This window comes from Andrographis paniculata, unplaced genomic scaffold, assembly GCF_009805555.1.
Source record: "Andrographis paniculata isolate CXL003 unplaced genomic scaffold, ASM980555v1 Contig34END, whole genome shotgun sequence".
NCBI classification, from domain to species: Eukaryota; Viridiplantae; Streptophyta; class Magnoliopsida; order Lamiales; family Acanthaceae; genus Andrographis; species Andrographis paniculata.
This window is the reverse complement of record NW_026137567.1, coordinates 5,468,778-5,485,122: the sequence shown is the minus strand read 5'-3', so window position 1 is coordinate 5,485,122 and position 16,345 is coordinate 5,468,778. Positions and strand designations below refer to the sequence as shown.

Sequence of the window (16,345 nt, the reverse complement as noted above, 5' to 3'; positions counted from 1 at the left end):
TAATAATAATAAATTTGAATAACAGATAAAATAATAATTTTTAAAACATGCACGCGAGGCCATGCAGCAGGGTCCAATGTTCATGTAAGAAACAAACGACAAATGATTAAATTATAACATGTGCATTTGCATGCGTGACACTTGAGCTGAATATATATTACTTAATTTATTTATCCCAACAATCCCAAGTTTCCCATATATATGAAGGGCTTTTCCAATCCGCCTGAGAAGACAATGTCCGAGCTAGCTAGGATCCATCCATATATCTATCGACATATATATTGATATACATACACACACATATATATATATATATATGTATATATGCGCGTGCGTGCGTCGACAATGTCCAGGGAGAAAGATCGATGGATGACCGCTCGGCATCAACGTAATAAGCTAGGTTTAGAATTCTGGGCGTTGATTTGCATTACTTACCCTTGCATTACAGTGCGGATGCAGAATCCGAGTCTAGGACATCAGTGTAAGGGAAATGTGTACATACTTATATAATTGTCGCAGGCGAAGGAGCATCCAATGGCTGGCTGAGCTGCTCACGCTGCTCTATACACAGTGGCAATGTTGTCAATTTACCATTATGGGATTTAATTGCTTTATTACACGCAATTGATCGACCGATCAAGCAAGGAGGGTTCCAAAGACCCGGCTTCAAGTCAGATCACGGCTGCAAGAATATCGATGATATATGGGATTTACCATTATGTATTTATGCGTACCATTATGTATTATGTATTTATGCGTATGATGATATATATATATATGTTAGACTGGACAAACTTAACACTAGTACAATATTGTCCGCTTTGGACTAAGTTCATACGGATTTATTTTTATATATTTTTTTTCAAAAATATTGTACTAATGGAGTTCATTTGAGACTTACAATGTAATTTATTTTTTCATGTTCCAATGTGAAACTTTGTACCGACAATACATCAGGAGTCTATGTATGGAATGAAAGGAGCACAGAAAATTAAATTGAGGAACAAAAGCATTTTCTTGGGGCCTGTCATCATTTATTATGAATTGCCACACAAGATGGGAATTTGGACATATTAGGTAATTAAACCGTAAACGATATGATAAGTCCCCGTTACTTTCAACAACACTTATATATATATATATATATATATTAGTGGGAATGAATATTCTGCTTAATGGAAAAATCAGTACCAATACAACAGGCATGTAGTAACATATCCGGTGTGAAATAAAATCATACTCCCTTTTATACTCCCTCCGTCCTATTGGAAGGGTAATATTTATTTTTTGCACGTAAATTTTTAAATATTAGTATTATATTGAATTGTAGTGAAAAAGACAAAAACACAGTAATGATATTTGTGTTATATATTGTAAGTTAAAAATGTATTTATTATGTTAAATAGGTAATACAATTACTAAATTTGAAAATGATAACCTTATTTTAAAACGAATGAAAATAGAAAATTGTAACATTTTTAATTAGACGGAAAAAATATGTTATTTTTTTTTTACACTTGCAGGTATATTGTATATAAATATATTATATGTTAAAATTAGCAGTAACATGTGTTGTGTTAAAATATATCATATATTGTTAATTTATTTCATATATTTATATTATATTAATATAAATAATTTTTTATACGTGATATATATGTGATATCAATTCGTACACTTATCAGTATCATCAGTAACAGCCGTTGTATATATATATATATATGTCTAAATTTGTTGTATATCAATAATTGACATAAAACCTGCAGGAATAATAATAATTATTATTATTTAATTAATTACTGAATCAATTACCAGCTGGTGCTGTAGCAGCCTCGGGCAGAAGAGATCGAAGAGCTTCCACAACGTCCCTACCGACAAGGCTTGCTTCTTCCTCCATCTACACCGCACCACACCACCGTTAATTAATTAATAATCATGAACATGATGAAGCAGAATCATGCAATTAAGGATTAATTGGGGAATAATTAAATTAAATCAAAGGAATTAAGCTAACCTAACCTGTGCAACAATGGTGATATCAATGGCGGAATCCCCAAATGATGTGACGCTGGAGCTGACGACAGAGAGGTTGAGATTCTCGACCTCAGCGAGTACTTTGACCAGAATTCCTTTCTGCCTCTCGCACTGGATTTTTATCAGGACCGTCCTCTCGCTCACGCGCGCCTCAATCTCAGGATGATTCTGATGATCGGAGGAGGAGGAGCGTCTCCACCTTTTGCCGCCGCCCTGCGATGCTCGCTCGACGATTGCCGCCGCCGATTCCATGACTCAAATTAACAAGTTTTTATTCTATTCAATTTTGTGCGTGTGGCGATCTGCTCTGCTCTGTTCGACCACTCTTATCCATCCATCCATACATATATATGGCCGCACTGTTCTGTCCTCAACCTCCTCTCTCTCCTCAGCTCAACTCGCGGGCAACGACAAACATATCTATATACGTATATGTAACACCTGATACTTACTTTTTCTCTCTCTGGAGATCTAAGCGTAGAAGTGAATGAATTATATGCGTTGAAATCAAATCTAGCAACCCTAGCCCAATATTTTTCCAAATCCATCTCGAGTGTGTTTGTTTGGGGATTGGATTGGATTTACACTATTCATCCAATTTTTTCCCCAAAAAAATATCAAATCAAACACCTATTTTTCATTTTTTATATTATACTAAAAATCAATTTTACATTCAAAACATGACATCATCACCTATTTATATCACATTTATACAATTATTCAAATTCAAAATTTTTACTATTCAAATCCCAACTCAAAATCCAAACACCCAAACAAACACACCCATGTATCAGCACAAACAATGCTTATGCACCACACCAAAAATGTGGGCTTCCAAAACAAGTCAATGTTAAAGCTTTAGGTCAGGTCACACTCAGCCATTAAAACTAGTTGGAAATTACAAGTAGATGCCAAGACTTCAATGCATGCTAGACACCCAATAATCAAAACATGTATTAAAACATAAACACTTTCTGCACTACAGAGAGAGAGAGAGAGGACCGGAGATAGTAGCGGCAAAGGAATGAATCAATCCTCGTCTTGGGTCCAAATCTTTACTGTCTTGTCGTTGTCGAGAGCACCAGACGCGATCATGTTCTCATTTGCGTTGCATGACACAGATAACACGGCGTCTGTATGACCTTCTAGCTTCTGAACTATTTTCCGAGACTGCAGCTCCCATAGGTAAACACAATTGTCCTCGGAACCGCTCACAATATACTTCCCATTTGTTATGGAAAATGTCGAGGAGATGCAGTACTTGGTGTTGACATGGCCAGTGTATGTTTTTAGATACTTCCCTGTGGAAAAATTCCAGAGTCGCTGCAAATATAGCCAATCAAGAGTGAAAATCCTGTAATCCCAGACAAGAAGTTTACATGCAACAGAGCAAGAAAGGGAATAGAACACAAGGACTGATTCAAAAATTCCATGATAAGAGCTCAAGGAGCTTAAATCAATCTCTAGCAGCTTTTAGCATAAATAAAGTACACAAATCCACAAACTGAATCAGGCTTTGGTTCCGAGAAGCAGAAAATTCAAAAGGGTTGACATTAAACACATTCAAACAGCATCAAAGGACATCCAGTGTCATGTTACAATGTATAATGCTCAGCCAATCGATTATGTTACATATCAAGGACTAAAATCAGAAGTCTATATAACACGAAAATGGTGCCAAACTGGTAAGTAACTTAGCAATTGAATAAATCATCTTAGCAAGGAAAAAAAGCTCTCGCCGCCCAACATTAAAAAGGGAGTTTTACAATTCAGCTCCACAAGAATAAAATTTATTGCAAAGAGATCAATACTATTACAGAACATAAGAGCATCCGGACATTGGATTCCAGGATGATAATGGCAACTAGGGAGTTCAATTAAATATTTCATTATCTGCTGCAATGACTAGAGATGTCAGTAGAACATCAGGAGGAAAGATAAAAAGGGGCAGGACATCAATTTAAGAATTCTAATTGGGATTATGTAAAATTGATATAAAAGATTATTCATTTTGAATTCAGAAGTAAAACCAAAGAGCAGTGGAATAGAGTTCTAATGGTACTTAATTCCAGTTTAGCAGCAACTAATTTCGACCAGATAAACCGGGAATTGCATAAAGTCGGAACAGGGTTGTATTCACAGTGCAGATAAACCAGGAAGCAAATGACTCATACAGTAAATAATGCAGTTATGAATTAACTAGTTTTACAACAGTATCACATTAGTTTTTTCTGTGCAACAGGATGCTAATCCTTTGAATTATTATAACAGGATTTATCATATCCAAATTAAATCAATGAAGTAAGCATGGTTCAACTTCAAAACAAGCACCAAGACTCAATGTTCATATACAAGGCCCATTCGGATTTACAAAAATAGCAATATCAAATGTTCTAAACTGACGATTGAGCATGACAAAGATTCCAAATTAAACAATTATGCAGGTAGATTAGCTTTCAATAACAACAATATCAAGATTCAATCTCTATAATATGTAAAATGCTTGTCTTAATACCATACAAATACAATTCCTGCCCTCAACACAGGCCAACCAAGAAGAGAACATAGGCATAATGAATAGTCTTTGCACCATTAACAGATTAAATAATGAGTAGTGGCAGCATCAACATATCATTTTCAGGAGGCATTGAGAAATTCAGGTCTCAGAAACTATATGGAAGTTCAACACAAACTGCAATACTTAAGATACGCCAAACATCTCACATCTCACGCACCAAACAATCTTTCTTTACTTTTTTTCAGGTCTGTCAGCTAAAGAAAAATCTGAACTTGGCAAAATCAAACAATGAACATATAACCAACTTGAAACAGCACAATAAAAATTATACCAATATCGTAAGTTTCATCATGGAGTTCCCGAGAAAGAGAGACTAACCAAAGTATTGTCCAGCGTTCCCACCAGAATAAATTTTCCATTGGGTGAGAATTTCACAAAGCTAACAGGCGGATGCTCATCATCAATGAGTGTTTTCATACAATGACCAGTCGAAGCATCCCAAATCCTGCACAGTCCATCATAACTGCTCGAAACAATCAAGGATCCATCCAGATTAAAATGAACCGCAGTAACAGGGTCGGAGTGAGCAGGTAGCACCTTCAAGCACTTCCCAGACTTGACATCCCAAATTCGGACGGTCTCATCGAAGGAACCGGAAGCAAGCAGATTTGATTGGGGGTTAAAATTGACGCAGAAAACGTAATTACTGTGGCCAGTTAGGGTTTTCAAAAGCGACCCAGTCCCCACATCCCAGAGCCGGACCGTACGGTCGTCGGAGGCGGTGGCAAGGAAGCGGGAGTCGGACGAGAAAGCAAGGTCCGATAGGCCGAACTCGTGGCCATGGAATTCGTTGTGCGAAGCCTCGGGTGAGGACACGGAGTAAGTGCGAGCGGTCTTGTCGGCGGAGCAGGAGGCGAGAAAACGGCCGTCGTCGGAAAATTTGACGCAGGAAACGGCACGCTTGTGGCCCGATAGGGAGTGCTTGAGGCGATAGGGTTTGAAGGACTCGACGGCGTCGGTCGCGGCTGCCATTGAGGCTTTACGCACTTCCTTTTCCGATCTCTCGGATTTTGGGCGTACGGTAAGCAGAGTCGAGGGTTCTGCCGAGGTTTCTGAAACCGACCATACAACAAAGACAGTAATTTTGAATAATAGTAAAATTGTAGGGACTAAATTTACATTATTAAAAGTTCACCCAAGCCTTTTCTGGAAATTACATAATTCTACCTCCACTTGTAAGTTTAACTTAGAGTTGCCCATTTCGGTTTCAAAGTGTCGAAATCGACGGTTTATAAACTGCAATCGAATCCGTTAAACTATAATTATTACTCTCATTCGAAAAATTCGATTTCAATTTGATATTTTAATAAATCGTAACCGAAGGTATAAACCGTTTAGGTAAGTCTAGTTTAACCCATCCAGAATATATAAATTTTATATCTGGCCCTAAAACATATTAAACTTCTTTAAACATCCTTCTGGTGAGCAAACAGCAATGTGTTACATAAATATGTTCACTTCTTATGACTTTCCTTAGAACATCATGTGTATATGTATATACATTCAATGTACGATGATCTTATTGTAATCTTTTTATTGCTGCATAGGCGTCGACGTGCACGTCAGTGCACTCCGAATCCCACGAAAAGTCCTTGCTCATGCCATCGATGATCCTCGAGTTCCACTGGGATGGATTTGTCTTCTGCAAATTATAAGAAGTCATATAAGATGTCCTCCATTGCAAAAAAATTCCTTAAATCAAACTCAAACAACACAAATACAAATACAAATACAAATACAAATACAAATACAAATACAAATACAAATACGTACTATTTCATCGATAGCTTGGTCTAGAGACATGTTAGAGAAGGTATACTTGATGTACTGCAAAAACTTAGAGCTCTCAGCATCGTCACTGCCAAAGGAGCTGTGGAAATAATGGGACAAGATGGGATTAAAAGTAGTTTGTGTAAGAATTTTTGCTTGGATCGCTAGACTCAAATCACCTGAATCGGGTGTCGGAGAAATGTAAAGGAAGAGGAGGTGAGCCGTATTTAATAGCCTTCAACTGTGTATATATATACATGAGTGGTGAATAAGGTTAGTTTTGGAGATGGAGAAAACAGTATAGAAATGTACCAAAGGAATTGCAGAAGAAAGACACTTGCCGGCACTTGATGCAGAGGATCGTCAAGAGACGGGCATACTATGATGTCCGATCCGGCAATGATCAAATGTGACAATTCTTCATCATATTCATCAATGAATCTCACATTTTCACCCTGTCACAGAAAAGCATCAAATACTGCATCGATAAGACATATTGTGCTAAAATGTTACTGTCAAGAAATCTTAGAATTAGAAATTTTCAAGAATCTACCTTCACTTCTTCGCGGATAAGTTTTTCAGGTATTCTCATTAAGGAACTTTGGCCAGATTTCATGAAAATAAACTGTACATTACACCTTCAAAATCAGTGCCGAATTGTCACAGCTGACTTGAGAATATGACAACACCTGACTGAACAAATACCTGAACTCCTTTTCTAGAAGCCATCCAAACAAGCATCCTAAGCTTCTCTAGGTCCAAATCTAAGATGTCAGAATAAATGCATCCAACCTTGTAAAAACAATTACTTTAGTTCGCCACTAAATTGTTTCATAAATAAGTTAAAAAGAATCATATCAAGTAACCCGAATGCTGGTAGGAGAGGACTCAGAAGAACATTATTTATAGGATGGATACTCACAAGGATTGTCGATGTGTCTTCAGGAAATCTCATACGCCTCTGTAATGCCACTTTACATTTGGGCTTTCCAGTCATGTCTTCTGCACTATAGTTGTGAGGAAGAAGATCGTCACATGAAGGATCCCAACTTAATTTATCGAATCCAAAAGGAGCAATCGCCAGCTTTTCCCTATACAGGCAATCACAAAGACAACTCAAAGATTGACACAATTTCAAATCCAAACGTTGGGAATTAGAAATATGCTAGGCATACTTGTGAATAGCTAAAGTAGGCTCTAATCCATGAGCTGCTGCACCAATGATCCAGCTTTTCGATTGTAAGGCCGACATAATGATTACTTTGTTAGAGTAAACAATCCCACCCTGCACAACATTAAATAAGAGAAGATAAAATAACAGAGAATATTAGAATATACTATGTATATATAAGATAGGTGAGTTGATGGATATTCTCTCAAAATTGAGCAGTAAAAAGCACATACACAGGAGACATCCAAGTTACGGAATTAATTGTTTATTTCTTAGGCTACCTAAATAGCTATAAAATCAACCTGGAAGTTCATGGGTATTATGGGGGTAAATACAAAAAGCTACCTTTAATAAGTTGATAAGATGAGGTTTGTTGTTATCTTGAAGACGATCAGGACGAATCAATCTCATTGGATCAAGCCCACAGAGTGCTAGCTTCTCGGGTTGCTCAAGACACTAAAATAATGAAAAGGCATAAGCAAGATATGTTCACAACTCCTGCTTCAGATCAAGAGGAAACAGTTAAGATTTAGAATCCAAAAAACATGAAGGTCACCTGGGAATCAAAGCCCTGGCAACTCAAAAGAATTCTTGTACCTTCAAAACCCTGAAAATCAACACTGCTTTACATCATTGGATAAAAATTGCAGAAACAAAATGATTGGTAAGAGCAACAGAGAGGTTAAAAGATAAATTAGCAAAAGCTCTCGAGTAAATGTTGGTATTCGTAAAATTTGTTGGCTACATAAAGACATATGTCTCACTTTAGGTAACAATATGAGAAAACAAAACTTGCAAGGCCATCACAAGAATGGGTTCCTCACAGATGGTCCTTTGATGATTAAATTGAAACAGTCGAGATTGAATGCTTATCATTTCAAAATAAATAAAGAATGAAGAAAATGGGTGCATTCTTTTAATCTTATTTATGTAAAAAAATTTAATTTCTACAAGCCTCCTCAAACATGCATTTTTGTATCAAATTTGTATCAACTGTAGAATGTTACATTGATTCAACAAAGTGGGTAAAAAAAATGCATTATTCCTGTAACAGCATCTCTATTGTTTAACATATATCCATATGATTCAAATATATTCAGAACCATACCTGATTAACAAAAACATCCCAGAAAAGAGGCCCCACAATGGAAGTATGCCAATTGTGTATATGAAGGACATCTGGTCTTTTTCCGGATTTTACGAGATAGTCCAGGGAAGCACGAGAGAAATATGTGAATCTGACAACATAAAGAGAACACACACGTGCATAGTTAACAAAGAAAAGTCCAGCTAAGGAAAAGCATAAAGCCGTATGCATTTGTAAATATGTATTCCAAAGTTGTTACTCATAAGAATTCATCAGATTTATCAAATTGATATAGATTATCCCAAATGTAAATGGAATTTGTAGGCAGGCTGTCAAGCTGCAGGTATAGCACCACAAACAAGGCTTGTTTCACATTGATAAGATCCTGAATCAATTGAAATATGAAACAGATTTGGGAACTGTTCAGAACAACACAAAGGCTTTTTTATTTCAATCCTACCATCTATGTAATTCACTAAACATAAATTCAAACCATAGAATACCCCATCTCCAACATAAACAAAAAAAATTGAAGTTCACCTCTCAAAGGAGTATGTACTAATTAAGCCCACCATCATAACACCAAAGCAAAGTATAAACAACTATATTAACTCATAAAAACTATTATGGATAAAAAAGAGAATGTAATCAAACCTCTCAAAGTCATTTGGGCAACCATATACTTTCTCGTGGCTAAATAGAGATGCATAATAGATGGGCTGTATAAAGGTAACTCCAATTCCATAGACAACCCTGTATATGAAGTATCCAAAGCATGACATAAGAATCTGCATCTTTGGGATTATCCTGGATCCTACATTTCTCACTTAGTTGTCTTTATTAATACTGGTAAAAAGTGTAAGCACAAACTCACCCAGTCCATACTTTGTTTCCATGCAATTGACCATTAAAATATGAGTAAAATTCACCCTCAACTTCTCGCAATCCTTGAACTTCATCTAAATTCAAACAAGCATACCTAATTGATAGTTAAAAATTCAGAAGGTAAGCAGACAATACTGAGAAAAGAAGCCTGAAAATGGTGGTTAAATATATGTGTTGTCGATTCAATAAAACTACAATTAAATATACTCTTTAAAGTTGGGAGCAGTGAGCCGCAGGAACTCGCTGTGTTGAAGATACGCAAAAGGCAACACAATAAAAACAAGTATAGCCCATATTAAAACAGAAATTTCATGATTACTTGGGTAAAATAACCTCGACGAGATTTCCTTTCCTTTGCAAGGCGCAAGACAAGCCAGCAACATAGGAAGCCAATGAAGTGACTGAAACTACAGGTGACATTTCTGTACAAATGTGGATAATGTGGAATCCATTCCTGAATATCAAAAATAGATATAAATGCCAGATATTATAAAACCACCACGAGTTAAAACAGAGCAATCCTGAATAATCACATAGAAAAACCTGAAAGGAAATGACAAAGAGGGAGTGGATCTCAAAGATAAACATCTTAAGACTTCATCCTAGAGGACTCTTTAGCATAAGTAGGCTATGATCAGTATGGCATATTTAGTGCACTAGGAAAACTACAAAACATTGCAATGGTCTAATTAGAGATTTTAAATCATTACCAAGTCTCGAGCTTGTACCGAGAATTTAAAACTCCAATAGTATTTCAGATACCTACCTAAACACTGGCTATATCAAACTGATCTTAATATATATATATATATATATTTAATATCTCAAGTATCTGTCAGAGTCTACCAACATCTAGGAGCAACAAAGAATCCCAAAACAAACACATAATCTGTGTTCTTTTGTTCAACTATTGAAACACAAAGCAAAGTTTTGGGATCTGAGGCAAAATGAAAGAACTCACATATCACGTCTCTTGGAAAAATGGCGCAGCTCAGCCAGAAACTCAGCATCATTCTTGGAAATTATTTCATACAAATCACCAGCCACACTACCCCTTGAATCTGTGACTAGCCTTCTGAAATCAGATGCCTCCACATTGCCAATCACACCATTGAGAACCAAAGAATCTATTCTAAGAAGCAACTCTGCAGTGATTGCAAATTTATCTGTTTGGATTTCAATGCAAACAACAATATCACAATTAGAACTTCAGGCATTCATTTTCTCCCACTTATATGCAAAAAAATTTAAGCTGAAAAGGATTACAGCATATGGAAACATCTCTCGTGCAGTCAATCAACAAGTAATAAATCATGTTTTTCATTCAGTATTATGAATAATAAGAATAAGAAAATGTACAAAAACAATCAGAAACTCCATATACAAGTGTGACAACCTTTTCCAAGATACGCCTGTTTTTTCATCTTGGGTTGCTTTACTTTATCAAGTAATGAGTCCCTTTCATTCTTTACCCTGTCAAGCTCTTCCATGGCCAGTAAGCGCTGTTTGTTTAGGCACATTATATCTGAATCATAATAATTCAAATACAAATCAATCATTTTTTCATGAAGAGTGGATAATGAAACATACATAGAATAAAGCAGGAAAATTTTACTTTGTTGAGCTTCCTCAAATAGTTTCCAAATGTCACGAGTCTTCTCTTCCTTTTCATTACCAATTGGATCCAAACGGTCCTGCAGCTAAAAGAGAAAGGACACAATAATTTTCTGAAGAAATATACCTAAACAGCTGCAGCAAACTAAAAATGATACCTTATGCACCACTTCGTCTGAGGGGCTTTGCAATCTAAATTACCCAGGGAAATGAATGAATTAGCTTTTCAACAAAATATCTAATGTAATGCACATAGTAAAAAGCACTGGAATGGCCACTTACTCCACTGGGGAAGCATTTTTAGACGAACTGAAACTCTCTGTAATGTTCCTGGAATTGTTGGTTTCAGCATAGAACTCATGAAATAGTAGTGATTAAGAACTTGAAAACTAATTGGATCACTAAATCAAAATTGCAAGGTCGTCTAAATAACCAAAACCATGGGAGTATCATCGATTCAATGCCACTCTGATCATCAATGGTTGTGAAAAGCTTAACAGACTAAGTTAAATGTACTGGCTGCTTGCTATTCTCACCAAATATTAACAACCATATATCTAGATCTTCCCAACCATCAATCGAATTAACTGAAGACTAACTTTTATTTGCGCAGATAAAGCATCAAATAAACCAAACAAGCCTCGAAACCATGGCACAATCTACACAGGCATTTCATCAAACAAGTTCCATAGCTACGTGCTAAAAGGAATCCGATAAGACTAACATTTAAAGTGCTGGATTTCCTTACAGTAAAAGAAACGCCTGGTGAAATCTATAACGCAGAAACTAATAATCCCACAGCTAATTACCCCCTGTCGCGAGAAATCAAAGAATGCAAAGAAGAGCTGAAATTGGAGAGAGACAAGTACTTGGAACAACGAAGGAGTTGCCCCCTCGCAGATTTCTGACCTCTCCCGCCAAATTGAGGGCACACAGGAATTCTCGGGAGCGGCCCAACTACAAGAATCCCCATTTTCAGGTCGCCTTCACTCAAAGAGTAGAAGCTCTGACTGTATGGCTGTTCGCTTGCGAGGGATATACGAAATCACAGATTCATTTCATCGTAAAGATAGTCCAGCAATTCATGCTGCAATCAGAAGATCAAACAGACTATGCTTTCTAAAAGGCCCTTTTGCTTCTTCTTCGAAATACGGTTTCTAAAGGCCTTTTGCTTTTTGCAAGAAAGGTTTTTGTTTACTAGTGATGGGTACTTTCTCAATTTTGCAGAAATGTCTCTCACGTGTCGCCGTTCTAAACTTCATAGAAAAGTGTGCCAGATTATCGTTTCTGGATAAACCCACATTCATTTTATTGTTGCGTCGAAGTTATAATAACAAGATTTAATCCAAGATCCCAAGACAATTCCCAGAAATGAATTTCATTACATTGATGGACTCTAATGTATCGTTTCGTTTCATCCATTATGGTCAAGGAACAGATCTCACTCGCACTCATTCATTCAATTTAAAATGATTTATACACTAAAACAGGACAATCATATTTATTTCCTTTCAATCAATGCATCCCAATTTGTTCCTTCGATCAGAATATAGGACCAGCAGCAAGAATTTCCTCAGTCAAGCTGTCGTCCTTGCCAATCTTGTGACTCACAAACACCTGAAAGTTGTTCTTAAACAGGCCACCCAATTTCAGCAGTGTGTCCTTGTAGGCCTTCTTATCCGACCACTGCAAGCATTAATTCGACAATCACACCAAACTTGGTTAGTAAACAAAAACCTAAGAGAAGCTGTTAAAAATGTCTGAAAACTCACGGTGTTGATAGGATCCAAGATTTCTGAAGGGACTCCTTCGATCTCTGTCGGGATCTCAAGCCCGAAAACCTCCGTCTTCTTGTACTCGGCATTCAACAGGCTGCCGGAGTGGATTGCATCGATGATTTTCCGAGTGTAAGCTAACTTGATCCGACTCCCGGAACCATAGCTGCACAATGTGGAGAGTAATCCATTAGCTAAAACTCAATTTTCAGACAATGTAGTACACAATACTCTTATTATTCGATGCTCTTGATTCCAAACCTTCCGCTGGACCAGCCGGTGTTGACGAGCCATCCGGTGGCGCCGTGCTTTTGCATCTTCTCCGCCAACATGGCTGCATACTTGGTAGGATGCAGCATTATAAAAGCAGCCCCGAAGCACGCCGAGAATGTGGCCTGTGGTTCCTTGATCCCATCCTCAGTTCCCGCAACCTGGACAACATTTAGTGTAATAACAATGCTCATCTTCACTTGGTAAGAAAATGAAAGGGAGGAGATGGATTTAGGATGTCTGAAGAAGGCTTACCAGAGCAGTGTAACCACTGATGAAATGATACATTGTCTGTGCTAAGCTTAGCTTGCTGACAGGCGGGAGCACGCCAAATGCGTCGCACGCCAGCAGTATGACGTTCTTCGGATGCGGAGAGACACACGGAATTTTCGCATTAGGAATGTATTCGATCGGATAGGCAGCACGAGTGTTCTCTGTAGTAAAACAAAGAATGTTTAGAAGCGAAGCGTTTTATGGATCGTTGTAGGATTCTAGTCGCATTACCGGTCACGGATTTGTCCGAGTAATCCACTTCTCTAGTATGATCATCGAATACAACATTCTCCAAAACTGCGCAAAGACGAAGGAAGATAATCGAACAAAGTCCTCAAAGGTTGTTCGAAGATAACAAAATTGTCTAACTACCTGTCCCGAACTTTATTGCATTCCAAATGTCGGGCTCCTTCTCGCGCGAAAGATCGATGCACTTCGCGTAACACCCGCCTTCGATGTTCGACACGCCGTTGTCGCTCCAGCAGTGCTCGTCATCTCCGATTAGGTAGCGGTTGTGATCAGTAGACAGAGTTGTTTTTCCGGTGCCTGAGACATGCAATAAGGCATTAAAAGAAGCTAAGACAGACATATTGATCCGATGATGTTAGAAGCGCTTACCTGATAAGCCAAAGAAAAGAGCGACGTCGCCATCTTTTCCCATATTGCAGCCGGAGTGCAATGAGAGAATTCGACGCTTAGGCATGAGATAGTGCATTACACTGAAAAGTCCTTTCTTCATCTCGCCGGCGTATTGAGTGCCGAGGATGACCATTTCCCTTCTTGCAAGGTTTAAATCTATGCTAGTCGAGGATGTCATGTAGTGTGTGTAACGGTTACATGGAAACTGGCCGGCGTTGTATATAGTGAAGTCCGGAGTACCGAAGTTCTCTAGCTCTTCGGGAGTTGGTCGGATGCACCTGTTATCCACGGGGTTATCAATCGAATTTGTACCAACAACGTTGACACATGGGTGAAAATAAAATAATAACCGGTGTTTTTTCTTTTTTTTTTCCATTTTTCTTACATGTTATGCATGAACAAGGAATGGTATGCTCTGGCTGAGACTATCCTCACTTTGATGCGATTCTCAGGATCCCAATTGAGGAACTGATCGTTCACAAACACCTGATATCAACCACAGTTGAAAGGATGTTATTCCGACAAGTCTTGTCCGGTCAAGAGCCGAATCTTGCCGGTAATAAATTTGAGGTGAGTTTAAAAGGATGAAGAACATGCCTTGTCTAGAGAATTCAGGTAATCCACAGCTCTCTCTCTGTTCACCATGAATGTGTGCTCGTCCATTTCAATGTTCGGCGAGCCCCTGACATGTAGTTACCCGCGGCGAATTAGGTTGTTACAAGTGTGTGGATGTTATGTAATGAAATTAATAAACAGGGGAGAAATTTTGCACTTACTTCCCCCACCACAGCTCATGCTCTGTAGTTTCATCCCTCACGACACGCTTGTCCTTAGGCGAACGCCCTGTCTTGGCACCGGAAAGTGTCGCCAGCGCGCCCGTGAATGTAATGAAAGAGCCTTTCTCGTACTTGATCGCCTGCTCGTACAACTCTGCATTCATCACGTAACTGTCATTACACAGTCCTCAAAAACGTTATTACAATGTCTCGGATATACATATATATATTACCTGCAGGGGAAAGATTGTAGAGGACATGAGTAAATTTCAGAGAACTGTCACTGACGCTGATGGTGGGGCTGACATGGTGGTGCTGGTCGTGGCTGACCACCCGCGGCGTCTCCAATTGCCGGGCAGGATCTCCCTTCACCAATTTCGGACCAGTCTCCCTCGTAAGCGAGGCCAATGAAGCACTGTCGAAAAACAAATCACCAGATTTCGATTGATTCGAGTATAATCATGTTCAAAATCAAATTATACGTCTCAAAATTTCGATCTAACCTAACCTAATCTAAAGATAGTGTAATGAGTCCACAAGAGAGAACTCTGTCCGAACCTTACTACGCAGCTACAGTAGTATTATTACACACGTAGAGAAATGTCGAAAATCTCGAAACCGATGATAGTACCTTATAGACTGGAGCTGCTGCTTGCTGCGCTCCTCCTCGCCAAACGGTGTCTGAATCCCTTTGATCGGAGTTGTCGGCGCCGATTTCTTCTTCTGCAGTGAATGAAGCTCGTCGATTGTCTGAGCCTTCACCGGCGGCGTGCTGTCGTCATGGCAGATTCCTTCCGCTCTCTTCTCCGTATGAATCTTTGCCAGTCCGTTCCGTCCCGTTCCGACGCCGTTCCCCGCGCGTGCGTTTCCGTTCGTCGCCATTTCTGCGAATCACAGACAACTAAAAATTATTACAACCATCCGATGAAGCAAAATGAAAGAGCAATTAAGCAATTAATGACCTGACACGGAATGGATATATTATCTATCTACCAGACGTGTTCTGATCGAAGACAGGAAAAAGTATGTAAGAAGTGCGAGTCGACGAAGAAGATGGTGAGGGAACGGTGAGAGGCGAAGGGCAATTTATAGGGAGCATCTGACATGGATTTAACCAGGGTGGAGTAACCGTGGTTAAGTTGAACCCTATCCGGTCGGGTCAGGTTCGAACATTGATAATATCAAAAATTCCGTGTATTTTGCATCACGAAGTGTGACCTTTTCCTTTTCTGTGCGTTTGCTAGATGCCCGCGGCTAATATTTTTAGTGGTGCTGTTTTAATTTAATATATATATATAAAATATTACTACAATATATTATATATCCTATTTTAATGTAATATATATAATATTAATATTTTATACGTAATATTCTTATTATTTTACTCTTTTGAATGTAATATTAGATAATAGTATTATTATATAATGTATTGGGTATTAGTAAACGAAGAAAAAATATATACTATTTTCATCA

At 38.1% G+C, this 16,345-nt stretch overlaps 3 protein-coding genes across 7 annotated transcripts; all 3 read right to left on the bottom strand.

The window, feature by feature from the left end:
* On the bottom strand, nucleotides 1-5,723 carry LOC127248909 (COMPASS-like H3K4 histone methylase component WDR5A). 3 transcript variants are annotated; one of them, XM_051271470.1, is made up of 4 exons: nucleotides 4,931-5,723; nucleotides 2,020-3,357; nucleotides 1,813-1,897; nucleotides 1-682 (listed from the first exon to the last, which is right to left on the bottom strand). In XM_051271470.1, exons 1-2 carry the CDS (start codon nucleotides 5,582-5,584, stop codon nucleotides 3,064-3,066), a joined length of 948 nt encoding a protein of 315 aa, XP_051127427.1. In that variant the 5' UTR covers nucleotides 5,585-5,723; the 3' UTR covers nucleotides 1-682; nucleotides 1,813-1,897; nucleotides 2,020-3,063. The 3 variants fall into 3 exon arrangements, with proteins under 3 accessions (XP_051127427.1, XP_051127428.1, XP_051127429.1); XM_051271471.1 differs by having other exon boundaries at nucleotides 1-561; XM_051271472.1 differs by having other exon boundaries at nucleotides 1-556.
* Nucleotides 5,724-6,014: 291 nt separating this feature from the next.
* Nucleotides 6,015-12,383, bottom strand: LOC127248907 (uncharacterized). Of its 2 annotated transcripts, none has more exons than XM_051271465.1 (20): nucleotides 12,009-12,383; nucleotides 11,422-11,469; nucleotides 11,298-11,331; nucleotides 11,141-11,225; nucleotides 10,922-11,050; nucleotides 10,487-10,691; nucleotides 9,845-9,979; nucleotides 9,515-9,619; nucleotides 9,295-9,393; nucleotides 8,662-8,791; nucleotides 8,110-8,160; nucleotides 7,899-8,009; nucleotides 7,558-7,667; nucleotides 7,305-7,473; nucleotides 7,088-7,174; nucleotides 6,936-7,007; nucleotides 6,724-6,837; nucleotides 6,562-6,623; nucleotides 6,386-6,482; nucleotides 6,015-6,254 (listed from the first exon to the last, which is right to left on the bottom strand). In XM_051271465.1, exons 1-20 carry the CDS (start codon nucleotides 12,110-12,112, stop codon nucleotides 6,132-6,134), a joined length of 2,070 nt encoding a protein of 689 aa, XP_051127422.1. In that variant the 5' UTR covers nucleotides 12,113-12,383; the 3' UTR covers nucleotides 6,015-6,131. The 2 variants fall into 2 exon arrangements, with proteins under 2 accessions (XP_051127422.1, XP_051127423.1); XM_051271466.1 differs by having other exon boundaries at nucleotides 11,141-11,219.
* A 193-nt stretch (nucleotides 12,384-12,576) lies between these two features.
* Nucleotides 12,577-15,931, bottom strand: LOC127248908 (phosphoenolpyruvate carboxykinase (ATP) 1). Of its 2 annotated transcripts, none has more exons than XM_051271467.1 (13): nucleotides 15,835-15,931; nucleotides 15,504-15,756; nucleotides 15,106-15,287; nucleotides 14,873-15,026; nucleotides 14,694-14,778; nucleotides 14,482-14,582; nucleotides 14,076-14,374; nucleotides 13,830-14,003; nucleotides 13,689-13,754; nucleotides 13,440-13,618; nucleotides 13,176-13,345; nucleotides 12,912-13,080; nucleotides 12,577-12,825 (listed from the first exon to the last, which is right to left on the bottom strand). In XM_051271467.1, exons 2-13 carry the CDS (start codon nucleotides 15,752-15,754, stop codon nucleotides 12,682-12,684), a joined length of 1,974 nt encoding a protein of 657 aa, XP_051127424.1. In that variant the 5' UTR covers nucleotides 15,755-15,756; nucleotides 15,835-15,931; the 3' UTR covers nucleotides 12,577-12,681. The 2 variants fall into 2 exon arrangements, with proteins under 2 accessions (XP_051127424.1, XP_051127426.1); XM_051271469.1 differs by having other exon boundaries at nucleotides 15,866-15,931.
* Nucleotides 15,932-16,345: the final 414 nt, after the last annotated feature.

What these genes read in the sequence shown, in the direction of transcription:
- LOC127248907 (XM_051271465.1), bottom strand. Translation starts at nt 12,112, where the DNA reads ATGGGGATTCTTGTAGTTGGGCCGCTCCCGAGAATTCCTGTGTGCCCT. An exon ending in GGAAACAAAGTATGGACTGG is followed by an intron (nt 9,394 to 9,514) that starts GTGAGTTTGTGC and finishes CTTCATATACAG; the next exon opens with GGTTGTCTATGGAATTGGAG. An exon ending in ATCTTATCAACTTATTAAAG is followed by an intron (nt 7,668 to 7,898) that starts GTAGCTTTTTGT and finishes AATGTTGTGCAG; the next exon opens with GGTGGGATTGTTTACTCTAA.
- LOC127248909 (XM_051271470.1), bottom strand. Translation starts at nt 5,584, where the DNA reads ATGGCAGCCGCGACCGACGCCGTCGAGTCCTTCAAACCCTATCGCCTC. An exon ending in GAACGCTGGACAATACTTTG is followed by an intron (nt 3,358 to 4,930) that starts GTTAGTCTCTCT and finishes CTATATTTGCAG; the next exon opens with CGACTCTGGAATTTTTCCAC.
- LOC127248908 (XM_051271467.1), bottom strand. Translation starts at nt 15,754, where the DNA reads ATGGCGACGAACGGAAACGCACGCGCGGGGAACGGCGTCGGAACGGGA. An exon ending in ACCGGCTGGTCCAGCGGAAG is followed by an intron (nt 13,081 to 13,175) that starts GTTTGGAATCAA and finishes CACATTGTGCAG; the next exon opens with CTATGGTTCCGGGAGTCGGA. An exon ending in TCTTGGATCCTATCAACACC is followed by an intron (nt 12,826 to 12,911) that starts GTGAGTTTTCAG and finishes TAATGCTTGCAG; the next exon opens with TGGTCGGATAAGAAGGCCTA.